At 41.3% G+C, this 20,340-nt stretch overlaps 1 protein-coding gene across 1 annotated transcript in view; it reads right to left on the bottom strand.

Annotated features, from left to right (window-relative positions):
* SYPL1 (synaptophysin like 1) overlaps nt 1-19,951 on the bottom strand; it is a 28,048-nt gene extending 8,097 nt beyond the window's left edge. The window contains exons 1-4 of the mRNA XM_002712032.5: nt 19,820-19,951; nt 19,485-19,556; nt 4,134-4,258; nt 1,847-2,054 (exon numbers count right to left, since the gene is read on the bottom strand). Coding sequence (XP_002712078.2) covers nt 1,847-2,054; nt 4,134-4,258; nt 19,485-19,556; nt 19,820-19,870 — 456 coding nt within the window. The 5' untranslated portion in view covers nt 19,871-19,951. The remainder of the gene's footprint in view (nt 1-1,846; nt 2,055-4,133; nt 4,259-19,484; nt 19,557-19,819) is intronic.
* Between the last annotated feature and the right edge of the window lie 389 nt (nt 19,952-20,340).

The raw sequence follows: 20,340 nt of genomic DNA, 5'->3' as shown, positions 1-20,340 counted from the left end.
TATCCCAAAAAGATTTGTTGGGATAATGACAAAATGGCAAGAAACATTTTTTTTTTTTGACAGGCAGAGTTAGAGAGAGAGAGACAGAGAGAAAGGTCTTCCTTCCATTGGTTCACCCCCCAAATGGCCGCTACAGCCGGCGCTGCGCCGATCTGAAGCCAGGAGCCAGGTGCTTCCTCCCGGTCCCCCATGCGGGTGCAGGGGCCCAAGCACTTGGGCCATCCTTCACTGCCTTCCCAGGTCACAACAGAGAGCTGGACTGGAAGTGGAGCAACCAGGACAGAATCCGGCGCCCCAACCGGACTAGAATCTGGGGTGCCGGCGCTGCAGGTGGAGGATTAGCCTAGTGAGCCGCACCGGCCTAGAAACACCTTTTAATCACAAACAATTTTAATCAACTAATATATAATCGATTTGATCATCCTAGTCCCCTTTTAAACAAGGCTTGGAGTCTGCAGAAGCTATGTGTTTCTAATATGTCATTCCTACTGAATATATATATGTATATATATTATACATGTATACATGTATATATATTGTACATGTATATATATATACATGTATAAATGCTTAGTAATCATCAAACCCTCTCTCTGTATGTGTATACACACACACGCACACACATCTATGCACTGGAAGTTAAAACAGCTGATATCTATCTTTCTGAAAGGCATTATACAACCAAGAAATATTTTATGGTTTTCTTATTCTCAGATATGAGAAACCTAATAAATGTGAATGATAAAGACTATTTTCTTACTTACCATATGCCTACTTATGATCCAGGCAGCAAAAATTAAAAACAGAAATTGTTACCTTTTTAAATAATTCCATCACATTTAAATAGCCTTCCTTTTAAGCTAAGTTCACAAAGAATTAGGAAATATTATTGTTTCTCAAAGATGAAAGTGATCAGTATTACAAAAATATTTCTCTTCTCCAAAAATCAATAGCACTAACACTGAGCTCATAGTCATTCATTTATAGTGGAGGTCCAGTTTAAAACTATGATTTATCTCTGAACTTGCCACTGATAATTCAGGTAGATTCTACTTACTAAAGCTCAGAGATTATTTCTAGTTCATTGGACTCTAAAGCCAAGAAAGGCATCAGGATTTCAAATCCCAATCGTTTGTTGGCATTTCAAATGTTCAAAATTAGCTCATGGGTATCACTAATGTTGAACGTAAGAATTGTCTGGGCCATATATTAAATTAAGGAATTTCAGAATACAGACCAGAAGTCAGCCTCTTCTGAAAGGGGCTTCACGGTAAATACTTTTAATCTCCATCACAGCTATGTAATTCTGCCATTGCAGCATGAAAGCAGCCACAGACAATGTACAAATAACAGGGTGTGATCAAGCTCCAAAAAATTGTATTTAAAAAAACATAGTTATATTTGACTTGTGGGCCATTATCTTCTGATCTCTGATATGGACAATCAGGCTTAACAGGATACTGTAGAGGCATAAATAGGGGGCCTTTGAAGAAAGAAAAAAATGTTGAAAAATAGGAAGACTACTGGTATGGTATGTAAGTTTTCAAATTAAAGACATTAATTTTGACTTAATTTTTCTGCTATCTGTAACTTAATATGCTTTATAACACATCTGAGTTTTCTCCAGGTTAAAAGTAAAAAACAAAAGCAAACTTAGGTAAAGTACAAATAGACTAAAAAAAAAAACGGATTAAACTTAACAATGGTAGAAAGCTCAACCTTGTGGCGAATACATATCAAAATTAAGTTAAACTGATTCATGTCAAGAATTTTGACTTCCAGTAAGTAAACTTATATAACTTACACAAATTATTTTTGTATAGAAAGAAATAAAACAATTACTTACAACCATGGGAAGTTTGCGACTATCTCGATACAGGTTCGTGTAACCAACATACAGCAGCAGGGTGGCAATGCAGTACAAGAACACAAAGACTGCAAAGGTGACATAGAACTGTGCCGAAGAAGAGTAATCTCCTATGAGAACATGACTATCCCAACTTACGCCACACACATTTACATTTGGAGGTGCCTGAAATGATGCATGATTCAACCTGTTTAAAGAAAAACTCAAATAAATTGCTAGGTTCTCCCAAGAGTTAGACATACTTAAGCAGAATTTTGAAATTACATTTCAAACAAAATATACTCCCCAAATACATCAAAAACATTTTCCTTTTGAAAAAAGGAAAATTCAAAATAAAAAGTAAAGTTACTTAAATAAACTAAAATTTTCCTAATATATATACATAAATTATACCTGGCAATTGGTTTATGATAGATCAAATACAGATTGAACTAAACCCTTTCAATCCAGATATCCAGATATTATCTTTCTGAAATAAAAAATCAGATTAGGAGGGATTATGCCATACAATTTAGTTTATAATTTGAGAAGTTATACTTCATTACAGAAACAGTCTGTGTGACTAGCCCCAGGAGAGCCAATTATAATACTGCTTCATATTTTAATCTTGGATTAATTCGTTGTTACCCGTAAGTTCATACTGCTTTTAATTTTCCCCACCCATAAATCACAAAAATACTTACCACTAAAACTGCTAGTAACAGTTATTTGTACAGGAAAAGGGATAGGAGATATAGACATAACTTTTAATATAAGATCTTATTTAATTATCAAAACATTCTTAAAGGTAGCATTTCTTAATTTATTGGACAGAAAAATTGGGACTTAAGAGAGGTTAAGCAGGAATTGTTAAATGGAAGAAGATTCACACTCTGTCTTGAACTCAGGACATATTCAATAAACTTTTTAATGAATACTAAAATCCAACAAAAGACTCCACAGGGCTGGCACTGTGGTATAGCAGGTAAAGCCACAGCCTGCAGTTCTGGCATCCAATATGGGTGCCAGTTCAAGTCTCCGCTGCTCCACTTCTGATTCAGCTCTCTGCTATGGCCTGGAAAAGCAACTGAAGATGGCCTAAGTCCTTGGGCCCTGCACCTGTGTGGCGGACCTGGAAGAAACTCATGGTTCCCGATCAGCCCAGCTCAGACTGTTGCAGCTGTTTGGGGAGTGAACCGCCGGATGGAAGACTTTTCTTTCTGCCTCTTAACTCTGCCTTTCACATAAAATAGATAAATCTTTAAAAAAAAGAAGACTCCACAAACAAAATATTAATTGTTGCTTAAATAGTATATTTTACTAGTGAAACATAGGAACTCTTCACTTTATATCTTCAAACTATGTGAAGAACACCATTCTTCAGTCATTAAAAAACATGAGAAATCTGGACTTTTGAGTTTGCTTTTCTACATTAGGGTTTTTTGCATTAAGATTACAGAACAATTTGTTTTTGTTTTTTCTTATTATTTATTTGAAACAAAAACAAAGAGAAAAGAGAGAAAGAGAGATCTTCCATCCTCTGATTCACTCCCCAAATACCTGCAACAGCCAGGGCTGGGCCAGGCTGAAGCTAGGAGCCAAAAACTAACTCCAGCTGAGTCTCCAGGTGGGAACCCAAGCACCTGGTCTATCATTTGCTGCCTCCCAGGCTCATTAGCAGGAAGCTGGCTTAGAAGTGTAGAGTGGAAGGGACTCAAGCAAGCACTCCTGTTAAGGAAGATGGGCATCATAAGCAGCAGCTTAGCACGTTGCACTATGATGCCCACCCATTTTGCTTTTTAATTTCCAATCCCCACTGTGAGATGATAAACATTTCAAGGCATAAAGCAGTGTCATACCTCTATAAAAGTTTCCAAATGGTTCCCGCACACAAAAAAGTTCCTAAATGCTTATTCCATTTTCTGTATTCGTTTTGCCAGACTAGGAAAAGTTTGCAGATAGGCACTGATCTGTGCACTCTATTTTGAGTACCAATGATCATTTAAAAATGAGCATGAAATCTAACATTTTCTCCTTTAACAGTCAATAATTGCTGGAAATTAAAAAAAATTATCTGAAGGGCAGGAGAGTGGCAGGAACCTGAGCCATCACTGCTGCCTCCCAGGGTGTGCACTGGTGGAAGCTGGAGTTGAATCTAGACACGCTGATGTGGGACATGTACCTATTAACCTCTAGGTCAAATACTTGCTAGCACTGCTGGAAATTTTAATGATTCAATATGAAAGTAGAAAAGTTGTTAAACCAGAAAAACAAATAGGTAACTCACCTGAATGGATAACCAAAACTAGCTGTAATAGTTTTATTCTCAGTAACTTCAGGAGGACAATTCACTAGAACCTCTGTTTTGCCCTTAAAACCTCCACAGGTGGCAAAAGTAAAGATGGAGGCAATCTACACAAAGTGAGATCAAAAAAGGAAAAAAAATCAGTAAACCCAAACAAGGTAAATTAAAACAGTAAGTACACCAATTATTAAAACTAGCTAATATTTTAGCAATCCTTAATCATAAACTAAACACAGATAGTGAAAAACGTTTAAATATTTATTTGCAAGTCTCAGCAAACGTTACTTTACTTTCCTAAGTATAAAAGAGAAGTTAATATGCCAGCCCATACAATAATGTACTTATTCATACATCAATGTATGCATTAAATATGGGCATGAAATTCAGAAAACATCTATTTATTAGTATCAAATCAAATAGGGTAATTGGAGGTATTTTTATTTAGCATCCTAAGCAATAGAGTCAAGTGGTTGTATACAAATAAGAGATGCCACTTCATTAAGTCTGTAAAGCCTCCTGATCTGCATTTGCTTAAAAAGTGTTAACGACGTTTTCTTAAATGCTATGTACACTAGAAAAAACTGAAAGCATCCTAAATGTTGACAGGGAATCAAACTATCATTCACACAATGAAACACATAGCCATCAAAAAATACTGAGGATTATGGGAACGGCACTGTGGCATAGTAGGTTAAGCATCCACCTGCAGTGCCTGTATCCCATATGGGTGCCTGTTCGAGTCCAGACTGTTCTACTTCTGATCCAGAGCCCTGCTGATGACCTGGGAAAACAGTAGAAGATGGCCAAAGTGCTTGGGCTCCTGCACCCGCATGGGAGACCTGGAAGAAGCTCTTGGCTTCTGGTTTCAGATCAGCTCAGCTCCAGCCGTTGCAGTCATCTGGGGAGTGAACCAGCAGATGGAAGACTCTCTAACAATGCCTCTCAAGTAAATAAATCTTAAAAAAAAAAAAAAAAAAAAAAAAAAAATTGAGGATTATCCAATGATAAGCAGTTCATTACATTTATTTATTTATTTTAAATATTTATTTATTTATTTGAGAGGTAGAGTTACAGATAGAGAGAAGGAGAGGTAGAGAGAAAGGTCTTCGATCTACTGGTTCACTCTTGAAATGGCCACAATGCCCAGAGCTGGGCCGATCTGAAGCCAGGAGCCAGGAGCTTCTTCTGGGTCTCCCATGCAGGTACAGGGGCCCAAGCACTTGGACCATCTTCTACTGCTTTCCCAGGCCATAGCCGAGAGCCGGATTGGAAAAGGAGCAGCCAGGACATGAACCCATGCCCATATGGGATGCTAGTGCTACAGGTGGAAGCTTTGCCTACTATGCCATAGAGCTGGCCCTATTCATTACATTTAAAATTTATTTTTAAAATGCATTGTTCATGTATTCACATATATGCATATACACATAACAAAAACTTGAAAGGTTACATGTCAAAATTTTGACAGTGGTCACCTCTCAAAGCAATGATTGATAAAACGTCATTCTTCTGTTTGTACTTTTTATTTTTCTACAAAACAAAAAACCCAGATATGCCATAACAATTGAGAGTTTAAACCTTTAGCAAATATTAATGGCTTTATTTTCAAAACATATTTTTGAAATCTGACCACTTCTTACCACCACCTCCTCATCTAACCCACCATCACCTCTTGCCTGGATTTTGCACCAATGGCCTTCAAAATGATCTCCCTGCTGTCTTTGCCCCAGCTTCAGCCTACTACCCTGTAATCCCACACTACAACCCAGGCATTCTTTTAAAAATACAAAGCAGAAAATTTTATCCTCTGCTGAAAACCTCCAATGGCTTCTGAGCCCTCTCTGAATGAAAACTAAAGTTCAAACAAGGGTCATAGGGTCTGCAAAATCCTTCCTTCCGTGTTGCTATTTTTTCCTTTATCTAGTCTCTCTATATAAAAAACAATCTCCTTGCTATTTTTTTAACTCCTCCTGCTGAGCTTTTGCAATGGCCATTCCCTCTGCTTGGAATAAATGGTCCACCTGCTCAGTTCCACAGCTCCCTGTTCAATATGATTGTGACAGAGAAGACTTTGTCTCATACTATTTTAAACAGTGCTCTCACCCCATATGATCTATTCCTTTTATGTGTGTGCTGCTATATTTCTCCTCCATTGTTAGATTACTACTTGACACACTGCTTATTTGTCTTTGTTTTGCTTTAGATGATATAAACCCAGCAAGAGGTAGATACAATTCAATGCAAATCTGATATCAAAGCCTATACTGTTGAACAGTTGTTAGTATAGTAAGGTCCCCTATGTATGACTCCACAGTCTTGAGTCTTGTGGGCCATAACCAAAATTATAACCATCAAGGGATAATTTTTACCATGAAGAGATATATGAAAAAAAATCTGATTACAGACATGAAGAGTCTGAGCAACATCTAGCAATATGATGTCTTCAATCTTCTGGTAAGAGTTAATAGGTAGGGGGCTGGTGCTGTGGCACAACAGATTAATACCCTGGCCTGAAGTGCCGGCATCCCATAAGGACGCCGGTTCTGGTCCCAGCTGCTCCTCTTCTGATCCAGCTCTCTGCTGTGGCCTGGGATAGCAGTGGAAGATGGCCCAAGTCCTTGGGCCCCTGCACCCGCATGGGAGACCCGGAAGAAGCTCCTGATCGGCACAGCTCTGGCCCTAGCAGCCATCTGGGGATTGAACCACCAGATGGAAAACCACTCTCTCTGTGTAACTCTGACTTTCGAATAAATAAATAAATCTTAAAAAAAAAAAAAAAAAAGAGTTAATAGGTGAGGAAAAAAGAGTTAGTAGGCAAAGGCAGAATACATACTCTCTTGGGATAAATATGTACAAATACAGAGTGAAAATAAAAGGCCAAGAAATGAGCCTTGGGCATATACCCACATTTAGGGTAAGAAGAAACAAAAAAGATTTGCGAACTGACCAACAGAACAGAACAAATCACAAAAATTGACTAGTACAGAGAAAGTCCAACAGTTGGCACTGTACATCAATGAGGAAAGGAGGACAGTGATTTTAAAGATACGGACAAATTCTCTGATACACCACCCATTAACTTCCCTTCCCTTGAATGTGGACTTGCTTCTAGAATATAGTAGAAGTGGGATGTCTTCTGAGACTAGGTTATAAAAAAGCCTGTGATTTTTGTCTTCCTTTCTTACTCTTGAACCTTCTTTCCTTTGGGGCAAGCCAGTTGCCATGCTGGGAAGACACTCAGTCAACTTTTGGAGAGACTCATGTGGTGTGGAAGTGAGCACTGCCAGCAACCACGTGACTGAGCTTGGATGAGGAATCTTTGAAGCTTGCCACCAGTGATGTGACTGAGCTGGCAACTTCCAGAGGTGCAAAAGCACAGCCAACAGCTTGACAGCAACCTCATGGGACCCCAAACCATGCAGCCAAGTTGTTCCCAAATTCCTGTCTCATAGAAATCATGAGATAATAAATGTATGTTGGTTTCAACTACTAAACTTGGGGGTAATTTGTTATACAGCAAAAAATAATTAATATAAGAATCATGGTCAATAAATGGTACAGATGAACTGCAGACTTAAGTGAAAAAAGCTTTACTATTAAAAAAAAAAGCCTTATTTATTTATTTGAAAGGCAGAATTACAGAGAGAAGGAATTACAGAGACAGCTTCCATCTGCTGGATCACTCCCCAAATGGCCACAATGCTTAAGCCAGGAGCCCAGAACTCCATCTAGGTCTCCCACATGGGTGGCAGGGACTCAAGCACTTGGCCATTTTTGCTGCCTTTTGAGACACACTAGCTGGGAGCTAGATCAGAAGTGGAACAGTCAGAACTCAAAACTGGTACTCATATGGGACGCTGGTATCAAAAGCAACCACTTTAACCCCTAATCCACTGTGCCACAATGCTGGCCCCAGCCTTTAACATTTTTAAAGACAATGTTAAAAAAAAAAAATCTGTGACCATAAGGAAGGGAAGATTTTTAGACTTAAAAAAAAAACCTCCAAGCATGAGAGTAAATTCAACTACTGAAAAAGAATTCTTAAAAAGCAAAAGTCAGCTTTGAATGTGGAACAAGTAGAAACACTGGTAATAAACAAAATGTCAAAAAGACCTAAGGAGTTGACAGATCTAAGAGTAACACCTGTTGATGTGTACTAAGAGACATGTTCACAGTGACATTGTCTAAAGTATCAAAATATGGGGCTGGCGTTGTGGCACAGTAGGTTAAAGCCATGGCCAGCAGCGCCAGCATCCCATATGGGCATCGGTTCAAGTCCCAGGTGCTCTACTTCCAATCCAACTTCCTGCTAATGCACCTGAAAATGCAGCAGAAGATGGCCCAAGTCCTTGCAGCCATTTGGGATGTGAACCAGTGGATGGAATCTGTCTGTTTCTCTCTCTCTAACTCTGCCTTTCAAATAAATAAAAAAATAAAAATCTTAAAAAATATATAAAGTATCAAAAAGGAGGGAAAAGTAATGGAAAAAGTGTTAATATACAGTATATTCATTTTTTAAAAAAATTTATTTGAAAGGTAGAGTTACAGAGAGAAAAGGTTTTCCATCTGCTGGTTTATTCCCCAAATGGCTGCCAACAGCCAGAGCTGGGACAGGCTGAAGTCAGGAGCTTCTTGTGGTTCTCCGACGTGGTTGCAGGAGCTCAAGCACTCGGACCATCCTCCGTTGCTTTCCCAAGTGCTTTTAGCAGGGAGCTGGATTGGAAATGGAGCAGCCAGGTCTCAAACTAGTGCCATATGGAATGACAGCATTGCAGGCGGTAGCTATACCTGTCCGCCACAATGCTGGCCTCAAAAACATTTTTTTTTTTAAATTTGACAGGTAGAGTTATAGACAGTAGACAGTGAGAGAGGGAGAGAGAGGGAGAGAGAGAGAGAGACAGACAGAGAGAAAGGTCTTCCTTCCATTGGTTCACTCCCCAAATGGCCGTTATGGCTGGTGCTGTGCTGATCCAAAGCCAGGAGCCAGGTGCTTCCTCCTGGTCTCCCATGCGAGGTGCAGGGGCCCAAACACTCGGGCCATCCTCCACTGCCTTCCTGGGCCACAGCAGAGAGCTGGACTGGAAGGGGAGCAACCGGGACTAGAATCCAGCGCTCATATGGGATGCCAGTGCCACAGGCAGAGGATTAACTAAGTGAGCCACGGCGCCAGCCCCCAAAACATTGCTTTTTTAAATCTGCTTACTTATGTACATCACTTCTGCCATTATTTTTGCTCAAACCCTACGAGTTAGTCATGGTGGAAACTGGCAGGGCTTGAGCAAAGAGTGCCTAACCAAACAGACTCTCATTTCTAATTTCATTCTGATTCCCACTTAGCTTCTTCAGTGTGGGTTCTAAAGCTATAGCATCCGGTAAAGTAGCTAACAGCTACTGCAGCTATTCTATAGACAGTCATGCTTTAAGTGTAAAATATACTCTGGATTCTTAAATTTACCATGAAAAACATGTGAAGAAATATCTCATCAATAACTTTTATATTGATAATCTATTGATATATTGAGTTCAGAAGTACAGTATTTAAATTAATACCATTGGTTGAACTCTTTAATTAACACACAATTATTCTTAGGTGTTTAAATTTAACTGAAAAGTGATCCCTATTAAATGTAAGAGTGGGAATAAGAGAGGGAGGAGATGTACAGTTTGGCATATGCTCACTCGGACATACCCCTAATGGTAGAGCTAGAAATGTGCCTGGGGATTCCAAATCAATCCCATTAAGGTGGCATGTACCAATGCCATCTTATTAGTCAAAGTGATTAAGTTCATAATTGATCATAAAGATAGAATTAAGTATCAAAGGGATCACATAAACAAGACTAGTGTCTGCTAATACTAACTGACAGAATTAAAAAGGAGAGGAGAGAACAGGGAAGCGAGAATCACAGCAGACTCATAGAATGGCAGATGCCCTAAACAGCACTCTGGCCTCAGAATCAGCCCTTAAGGCATTGGGATCTGGCTGAAGAGCCCATGAGAGTTTCTCAGGCGTGGAAAGCCAAGACACTGTGATAAAAAAAAAAAAAAAAAACAAAACAAAAAAAAACACCAAAAACCAAAACCAAAACAAAACAAAACCTAGATGAAAGATCTCTGTGAGTGAGATCCCAGTGGAAAGAACGGGCCATCAAAGAAGGAAGTACCTTTCTGTGAAGGGAGGAGAGAACTCCCACTTTGATTATGGCCTTCTCTAAGTAAGGTCAGAGTTTGTGAACTCAAGAGGCTTCCATAGCCTTGGCAGCTCACAACAAGAGCCTCGGGTGATTACTGACGTCATAAATAAGAGTGTCAATTGTTAAATCAATAATGGGAGTCTGTGTGTACTTATTCCCCATGTACAATCTCTGTCCTTAATGTGTTGTACTATGTGAATTAACGGTAAAACTAGTACTCAAACAGTATTTTATACTTTGTGTATCTGTGTGGGTGAAAACTGTGGAAATCTTTACTCAGTATATACTAAGTTGATCTTCTGAATATAAAGATAATTGAAAATGAATCTTGATGAAGAATAGAATGAGACAGGAAGCGGGAAATGGGATGGTTGCAGGTGGGAGGGAGGTTATGGGGGGAAAAGCTGCTATAATCCAAAAGTTGTACTTTCAAAATTTATATTTATTAAATAAAAGTTTAAAAAAATTAATTTCAACTGCTTCTATTTTTAAAAAACATTATTTGTTTGGAAGTCAGAATTACAGAGAAACAGAGACACAGAACATTGGTTCACTCCTCAAATGGCCACAATGGCCAAGGCTGGACCAGGCTGAAGCCAGGAGCTTCTTCTGGGTCTCCCATGTGGGTGGCAGGGGCCCAAGCACATGGGCCATCTTCTTGTGCTTTCCCAGGCATATTAGCAGGGAGCTGGATTTGAAGTGGAGCAGCTATGTCTTGAACCAGTGTCCATTTGGGATGCTGGCATTGTAGCCGGTGGCTTTATCTGCTATATCACAGCGCTAGCCTGTTTATACTTTTTCAGTGTGGTGACAGAACATTTAAAATTACTATGTGGCTTGTGTTTTTGGTTTGAATTGTATTTTTATTGGCCAGAGCTACTTCAGAATGATGATGTCATACTGCCCTGAAATAAAAAATTGTTTATGTCACTCCTGTTAAAAGGGGTTTCCTCAACGGCTTTTTCAGACTAAAAAACGTGGTTAATCCAGCTTCAACTTTATCTTTCTAGATTTGTTGGCACTACATTCCCTGCCAGGTCCTGTTCGCTTCTGTCACATGGTACTGCTCACTGTCCCTGAAACACAGCATGTCTTTATAACTTAGATGCAAATGTTTACTCTGCTGGGAATGCCCCTGTTCTCTAATTAGTTCTCTGATTCTTCCCCTAAGTTGCACAGACATTAACTCTATTATATATTAACTCTACTACAGCAATTCTTCTCTATCTTACTTTATAAAAAAACAAAATGAAGGGTGAAATGGTGGTATAGTCGATTGGCATGGGGTTTTTCAAATAAGGAGACAGGACACAGGAGTGTCCATTCTAAGAGTGCGCCTCTAGATAGCTATGCGCTCCCACTTTTATTTAGAGGGTACCAGCAGGTCTACAAGCTAGCAGGCACTTAGGCAAGATTACACATCAACTTAAGGATTTGGGAAAAGGAATTCTGTCTGGTGGTCTAACATAGGGATTAGAGCTGTGTTGTAAATCTTCAGAGACAAGTCCATTCAGATGCTTGTGCAAACTTACAAATTCCCCAAAAAACTCCAGGTACCAATTCATGTCCATTAGCTCCCTGCTGCTCCTGCTGCCACATTCCTTTGGGGTGGGTGTGCCCATCCCTGGCCTATTTCGGCATATGGCTGCCTCTAATTTCAGGGGTGGGGTGGGGGGGTTGTGCCCCCCTGAGAGGCACTTACAAAGTATTCTCTACAGATTGGGTCACTAACTGTGATGCCCATGGGCAGGGCCGGGGACCCTTTTTCCTGCCAAGGGCTACTTGGATATTTATAATACCATTCAAGGGCCATACAAAATTTTCAACTTAAAAATTAGCCTGCTACAGATTTACTGAATTTTGAGTCCTGCCTCTGGCTGCCTTGGCAGATTAAATGATTTCACAGCCCTCATACCGCCCATATGCCAGGAGTTTCTCACCACTGCATATGTGATCCTCATATTAAATCCTGTCTTTTCCGCTTCCAGCCTACTCCCTGCTAATGTGCCTGAGAAGGCAACAGAAAATGGCCCAAGCATTTGGGGCCCTCCAGCTGTCTAGGAAACCAGGAAAGAGTTCCTGGCTCCTGGCTTCAGCCTGGCTCAGCCCTGACTGTGGCCATTTGGGGAATGAACCAGTGGATGAAGATTTCTCTTCCTCTCTCATTCTATCTTTCAAAAGAATAAAAGAAATTTAGAAAAAAGAAAATGAGCTTCCAAATTAATACAAAAGTTGGCAAATGAAAGGCACACTGCAGCTTGTTGTTTTAAGATTATGGCCTTCAGGTCAGCATTGTGGCAAAGTGGTTAAAGCTGCTGCCTGCAATGCTAGTATCCCCCATGGGTACCAGTTTGAGTTCCGGCTGCTCTGCTTCCAATCCAGCTCCCTGCTAGTCACCTGGAAAAAGTAGTGGAAAATGGCCCAAGTGTTTGGACCCCTGCCACTCATGTGGAAGATGCCCCCGGTTTCAGCCTGGCCCAGCACTGGCTCTTGTGACTATTAGGGGAGTGAAGCAGCAGATGTGAGATCCTCTCTGTCTCTTCCTCTTTGTAATGCTTTCAAAATCAATTAAAATTATCAATTAATTAATTAACAAATTAAATAATTAGTTAAAATTAATTTAAAAAAGACTATGCCTCTACCCCTCTCTGGCCAGACTGTCATGATTTTGCACCTAGTATCATTCAAGATTTTCATTATCCACCTAGCAGAAGGTCTGGCACACAGCAAATCCTCACTAAACTACTTCTTAATTAGGGAAAAATTATTTTTAATAATTTAATAAAACCATAATTTGAATGCTACATAAGCATTTCAAAGTTTTTTGTTACAAGAAAAAAGCCACATTAGCAATTCTTATCTTTATCTTATCATACAGAAAAAAGGGACAAAGTACACATTTTATATTTAACAAAGTACAAAATAATCTATGAGTAAATTATCCAACCATCTCACTTTTTCCTGTATTTTACTGCCATTGTGATCTAGACTGAAGTTATATACTGGTAGTTTACTGCCAAAAACTGGCCTGCAGACACATTTGTAGGGTCTTTCTAGTATTTACAAAAGGTATATAATTGTTGCCAATATCTATTAGAATACTACACAAGAAAATTTGGATTTCCTGCTTTTCCTGAACATGTGTAGGAAAACTGAAGATTTGGCAACATCAAATCCACATTCTCTAATGGCAACAATCAGATGGAACAGAATGACAGATGCTACTTAGGGTAGTGGGTAAGTGCTTTCCAGACTGCCCCCCTCTCTACTGTCTTAACAATCTGTTAAGTTGCCAGTAACCAATGACTTAGACTATTATATTTTATCCAAACACTTGTTTTCATTCATATACTTTGAGGGCAGTTCCTTTGAATACTTTAGTTTACCACTAGTCTAATATGTGAAGTACAGGCATGTTGAGCTGTATTTCTTTAGAACCTTAAACAAATTTTATTTTTTATTTTTTTTATTTTTATTCTCATTTTATTTGAGAAACAGAGAGAGGGACAGAAGTCGGGGAGGAAGAGCTAGAACAAGAAAGATCTTCTACCTGTTGGTTTACTCTCTATATGTCCACAATAGCTGTGGCTGGGCCAGGATGAAGTTAGAAGATACAAAACCAATACTGGCAAGTCTCCCATGTCGGTGGCAGACACTTAAGCACTTGAGCCATCATCTGCTGCCTCCCAGGGTTGGTATTAGTATGAAGTGGAAATTAGAAGTGGAGCTGGGACTGGAACCCAGGCACTCTCACACAGGATGCAGCATCCCAAGTGGTGACTTAGTCACGCCAAATGCCTGCCCCCAACCTCTGCAACTTTTGAAATCATTTTCCCACCCCTGCCTACCTCATGAAGAATGACTGAAGCTGCTGACACAGAATTCTATCGTAACTACTAAGAAAGTAGAGGCAGGGTAACAGCAAGCTTCTTCTGAAGTCAAAAAGACTTCACACTCATCATGACAGTACCAAGTTACCAAAGAAATAGCTCCATTTATCTCTGTGTCCACCAGATAACCATTACTGCATCTTCCACACTTAGGCAGAGATCTGTAACCTCAGGGGTAATATTACAACCTAGTTCTCTAGAATTCTTGTCTTCAAAGTAGCCTGCAGTACTCAATTAACTGACATAAACGAAGAAATTAAACTTCTGGTTATATCCACTTTTAGTTTAAATAAGGAATTAAAGCTTACTTGTGATTAATATACCATGGAAGCTAGTGCTGGGCTTGGCTGTCAGAGCATCACAGGTCAGTATGGTATGCTGGGTACCCTCTGCAAGGGCAGACTGTAATAATCTCACCTATTCTTTCACTTTTAGTAACATGTGTAACAATGAGTATTTCTGGCTAGGTGAGTTTAAGGAATAAATTATCTTGTTTTAACCAAACTAACCTTCACAAATGTACCAGTGACTTAAAAATGTGTTCAAATAAACTACAAACTAATAATATTGCATACATGAGAGACAATGGAAGCCATGTAGCAAGGTAAAAATGGATTCTATTTAATTGGATCACAAGAAGGTAGCAAAACATTCAGAATTATCAGAATAGTATTTAAAATAAGGATTTTAAACTATGAGTGAAATTCATCTCAAATGCTATCCCTTAAGATACTAACATAAAATTTTACAATTATAGGAGTGAATGCCAAAAAAATTTTGGAGACTACTGGTATTTTCAAAGAGTTACCTACATTACAGCCAGAGTCCCAGTCTTGTCCTAGGCCCTGCTCATTCCCAAGGGAAACACTGGTATTCATCTAATTTGTAGGTGTTGTTTACAAGCCTCCAGTTGCAGGATCTTCACTGCATTTGGTTTTATCATTTACCTCAAATCATCTACTTAAACTGTGTTTCCCTTTACAATCATAAGATCAAATGCCAACAGCCAAGGTACTGGTATTTGAGTCAAATTCTGAAGCCTTCACTGCAGACTAATTTTGAAATGTCTTGTTACTGACGCTAATATTTCACCTTATTCTCATCGTGCAATGAAGTCAGTGACAAAGTGACAAAGAGGTTTTTTTTTTTTAGTTCTATTCTTCTACCTCCCTCCACTTTTTTTTTTTTCCAAAAAATTTCTTTATTTGAAAGGCAGAGTAGAGAGAAAGAGAGAAAGGGAGAGAGAGAGATGTAGAAGGAGATACATCTTCCACCTGCAATGGCTGGAGCTGGGCCTGTCTGAAGCCAGGAGCCAGGAGCCACTTCTGGGTCTCCCATTGGTGCATGGCAGGGGCCCAAGTACGTGGACCATCTTCTGCTGCTTTCCCAGGTGCATTATCAGGGAGCTGGACTGGAAGTGGAACAGCTGGGACATGGCCAGTGTCGAAGATTGTGGCTTTACCTGCTACACAACGCCAGCCTCCTTCTACTTTTAAATTACATTCATAGAAAATTCTAAAATAGCCTGCTGATATGATTCCATACCTTTAAGAATTTGAATTATGAGAATTAAATGCTAGCGCTCCTGTTGAAATAAACAGATAGAAGGTTTCTGCTAATTCTTAATCCATTCTATGTTGAAAATATCTTTATGTCAATACTATTCTAATTTGTTAAGCTGAGTATAGTATCTCTGAAGAACCTATATACAAGCAAATTTATTTTAAAACCATTTTCAGACTGCTCAATTATTTTCATGTCTTTTGGAGTGAACCTTGATTGTTGGTCTGGCTAGATGTTACTGATATAACCTGAGCTTTTCAGTAAAAATTATTTTTTTCAAACGTTTTAGGACATTTGATATAGGTTCAACTTGATTACCTGTGTCCCCTTTCTATCCCTGTCTAATGGTTTTATGGTCATTTCTACTTGGCTTTCAGATTTTCCTAGTCCACAAACACTATACCTTATGATGGGACTTTCCAAACTACCAACATATAAGAATATTCTAGTATCACAAACCCAGACCTTAAACTAGCAGATCTTAAGCTACACAGGTCTTGCTTAGGGGCTATAGCTCTTTCTATCCTTTAAATACTCAGCTCCAGGTTAAATCACAAATCCTGGCAGCAGGTTGAAGCTTTTCCCTAAATTCCCAGATCTGAGAATAGCCCTACCCTATTTCCTGTTCTGTTTCAGGTACCCAATGTTTACCTTATATCAGAACAAGTTTGTTCAATGTGTGATCTGTGAATTCCTGAGAGTTTCCAAGACTTTTTCAGGAGTCCACAAGGGTCAGAAATATTTTCACAACAATTTGCATTTCACACTGTCCACATTTACACTGAGCAAATGCACTGGTGGGTATCAGCAATAGTACCAAACTGTATTTTAGTACCACAGTTTAAAAAAGTCAGTTTTACTTAAGAATGTCTTCGATGAACCATTAAAATTATTATTTATTTTTATTAAATTCTGATCCTTGTCTATTCTTATTGAAATGGGAAATACATATAGCTTTCTGTTGCATACCAAAATATAATGGTTGTCTCTAGAAAAAGTATTTAAGTAACTGAGTTGTAAGCGGAATTACTCAGTTTTTTGGTCAACACAACTACTCTCCATCTTCACAGTCAAACAGAAGTCTACTGTCTTCACTTTCTTACCATTTATTGTGACTACTGCAATCTCACTTGTGGTTTCACTCAAACTGCTCTTGCTAAAATCAGTTTCATGACTACCAAAACCATTTTAGTCCTTATCTAACTTAATCTCTCAACTGCACCTAACATTGTGGAGCACTCATTGCTATAAATTCTCTCTAGTAAGGGTACCAAGATATGATTATTCTCCATCTTCCTAACCACTCCTCTCATCTTTCCTGGCAGGTATCTGCTGAATCTCCAGCTCAAACTTCTATTTTAAACTCTATCACACAACTGCCCACAGGGTACAGCTACTTACAGGAGGTTTTTCAAAATATTGATGGAAATTTTGCATTATCTTTTAATTCAATTTTCCATGAACTTTTTGAAACCCCCTTGCCTGATCTAAAGAGATCACAAACCCAATACATTTCAATCCTCACAAACCTATTAAAATTTGCTCCTCTTCCTCTTAATGACCTCTCTTGGATCATGCCACTGCCACTCCAACTAAGCATGGCCATCATTTCAGATTCCTTCCTACTCTTCACTCTCCAAATTCTAATTCCCAAATCTCTCGATTTCCACAGCACCTAATTTTAGGCCCTCATAATTTCTCAAGCAAGAGATCTCCCTTCTCCCAATTCTTCCAGTTCATCCTCTACACACTGCTGAGAAGATGAAAAGTACTAAAAGGCACATCTAATAATATTCACATGCTCAAAACCTTGGGCTGAACCTCCTTTCCCTATGACGGGAAATGTGGGCTTAAGTGGAAGCTAGCCAGTGAGCACCCCCAATATTCTGTACGCTGCAGGGAGGCACGTTCCCAAGGGCGATGCCTAGGTTCTCAGGTTGTCCTGGGGAGGCAAGCCCTCTGAAACCTACCTCTCTTACCAAACCAGACCCTTCTCCCTCCCAGTGTGCCTATCTGTTCTGGCCCATCTCCAGTTAACTTTAAGTTCTCAGCTGGGCTATGCTGCTTCTTCAACTTTACACCCCGATGAACGTGAGCTCCTCATGCCTAGAAAGCTGCTCTAGCTTGGAGTACATTTTGTACATACCTTTACACAGTATTTATCATATGGCATTCTCATATTCATTTGCATGTTCTTCATGCTTACTATACCATAAGGAAAAGCCTTTTATTCACATTTGTATGCTGGTGTTTAATGTAGTGCTGATACATGATACTCAAATATTTGTTGAATAAATATTCACTACATCATTAACAATGTACAGTCTTATAAAAAGCTCTCCTGTGCAATAATTTCCTCAGATTCTTACGAAACACATCAGAACACTAAAAGAACTATCAGTAGTGCTTTAAGTATACAATTAAAAAAAAAAAACTGACATAATAAAAGCACAAACTAAACAATTGCCTCTTAATTTAAGCGAAAAATCTGCATTATTTAAAATCCTCAATAACAATCTATCAGGTGTAACACTTTTTTCTTAACTTTTATGTTAGATTAGCTTAAACAGTATATTTTCCTTCTGAAAATACATATTTATTAAAATACTTAAAAATATTTAAATGCTAAAATAACTTCACCTTTAAGTGTGAACCCAGGTTTAGTATACACATTCACCTGTCTTTCAAAAAGTGTGAAGTCTGCATTATTTCGATTTTCAGAAAACACCCTGCAAAACTTTGGAAGAACTGGGTAGGTTCGAAAACTAAAATTAAATGCTCATCAGAGGATGTGTGCTGCTCTGCTACTTCTTAAAAAACATCCTCCTCAGGCTCTTTAATGCAGGACAACGTAAGCGCTTGTTCTCGGCCACTTTCTCACTAAAGCAAGGCGTGAGAGTGTTTCGGATGCAGCTGCTGCACACTGCACAGCCGCCAGCTGCCTTCTGCCTGGCACGGGACTGAAAATCCGCACGGCAAACACGTGCCGGGCCTCGAGGGCTCAAGGAAGCCCGCCGCGCCCCGCGCGTTCACCAACTCCGAGCCACTGATCGCGGCCAAGGTCGAATTAATACGTCTCCTTTGATGTTAATGATTGCGAGGGTTCCCAGGAAGGGCCTTCGAGCCGCCTCTCCAAGCAGGATGTTGCTTGCAAGTACCTGAAACAAACTCCCGTGTCCACCCGCCTCTGTCTGGTAGGCGCCTGAGCCGACCCAACAGACACGCTGCGTTCTGGTCCGACCCGAGGTCTAACTTCGCTCAAATCACGCCCTGAACTCCCGTCCGATCGGGACGAAAGGGGCTTCCGAGCGGCCGGGCCTCCGAGGCCCCGGGCGGGAAGGCCCGCACCGGGCGCTCCGGCCGCCCTGTTTCGGTTGGACCGCGGCAGGAAACTCTCTCTTCCTTTGCAGGGGGCAGTGAAACCGCAGAGAAACCTGAACTCCCGCTCTCACCGGGGCCAGCACCTAGAAGCGAGCTCCGGCGTGGGGGCGGCTCCGCCACGGAGCCCGGCGGCCGAGGCGCTCGCGATTCGAAGCCGGCCGCGCGCCTCCGCCCCGCGCGGGCCCGGGCCGCGGCCTCCCTGCCCTCCCTCGCCGTCCACTCCAATCCCGTCCCTGGGCCCCGTGCGGGCCGGGCCGCTCTCCGCTCCCACGCCTCCCCGCCGAGGACGCGCGGGCTGCACTCACCAACTCCAGGATCTTGATGAAGCCGAGCGGCTCCTTGAGCGGGTTGAGGTTGATCTGGAAGGAGGACATCCTCTGAGGACAGGAGGGAGAAAGAGTCAGGACGGCGGGGCGGAGGAGGAGGGGACCGACGAGACCCGAGCAGCCGGGCTGCGAGGAAGGGCAGGCGGGGAGGGCGGGCCGCGCTCGGAGGCGGGCCGGGCGGCCGCGGGGCGGGCCGGGGCGGGGCGGCGGCGGTTGAGCCGCTGGCCGAGGCGCTGGGGCGGAGACGGAAAGGGGCGGCTGGCAGGCGAGGGGCGGGCCGGGACTGGGAAGCCGAGGCTCCGCCTGGGCTGCACCTGGCCGAGCCGGCTGATCCGCTGGCGAACCAAGTAGATGTTGGACGCCATGCTGCGTGCGCCCCGCCCCGTTCCCCCGAAGCCCAGCCCCGGCGCTCCGCCTCCTCCCGCGCACGCGCGCGCCGCTCAGGCACCGCCTCGCTTCCGGCCCGCGGCCGCCTCGCGCTCTGGCCCGCTGCCCACGTTTGCGCCTGCGTAGGGTGGGGTCGTAACCTGTGCGAAGCGGCGGCTGCCGGGGTCTCACGGGGCTCTCACCTTCCGGAGCCGCTGTCATCTCTACACTGGGGACAGCCCCCTCTCTTCCCTTTTTCTCGTCATAGTTTCCGACATTTAGCTGAATTTATCAAGTACTGACAAAGATGAGGGTGCATCTCGAGGCTTGCGTTAGGAGTCCTGTATTCAAATGGTGAAAAGTTACCACAGAACCACCGACTTTTGACTATAGGGTACCTCAGACCACCAACAATTCCTGCGAAAATTATGCTTATTTCTACAGCTTTTGAAGCCTAGGCCGAAGAATG

This window comes from Oryctolagus cuniculus, chromosome 3 (genome assembly GCF_964237555.1).
Source record: "Oryctolagus cuniculus chromosome 3, mOryCun1.1, whole genome shotgun sequence".
Lineage (NCBI taxonomy): Eukaryota > Metazoa > Chordata > Mammalia > Lagomorpha > Leporidae > Oryctolagus > Oryctolagus cuniculus.
This window is presented reverse-complemented; position numbering and strand designations above follow the sequence as displayed.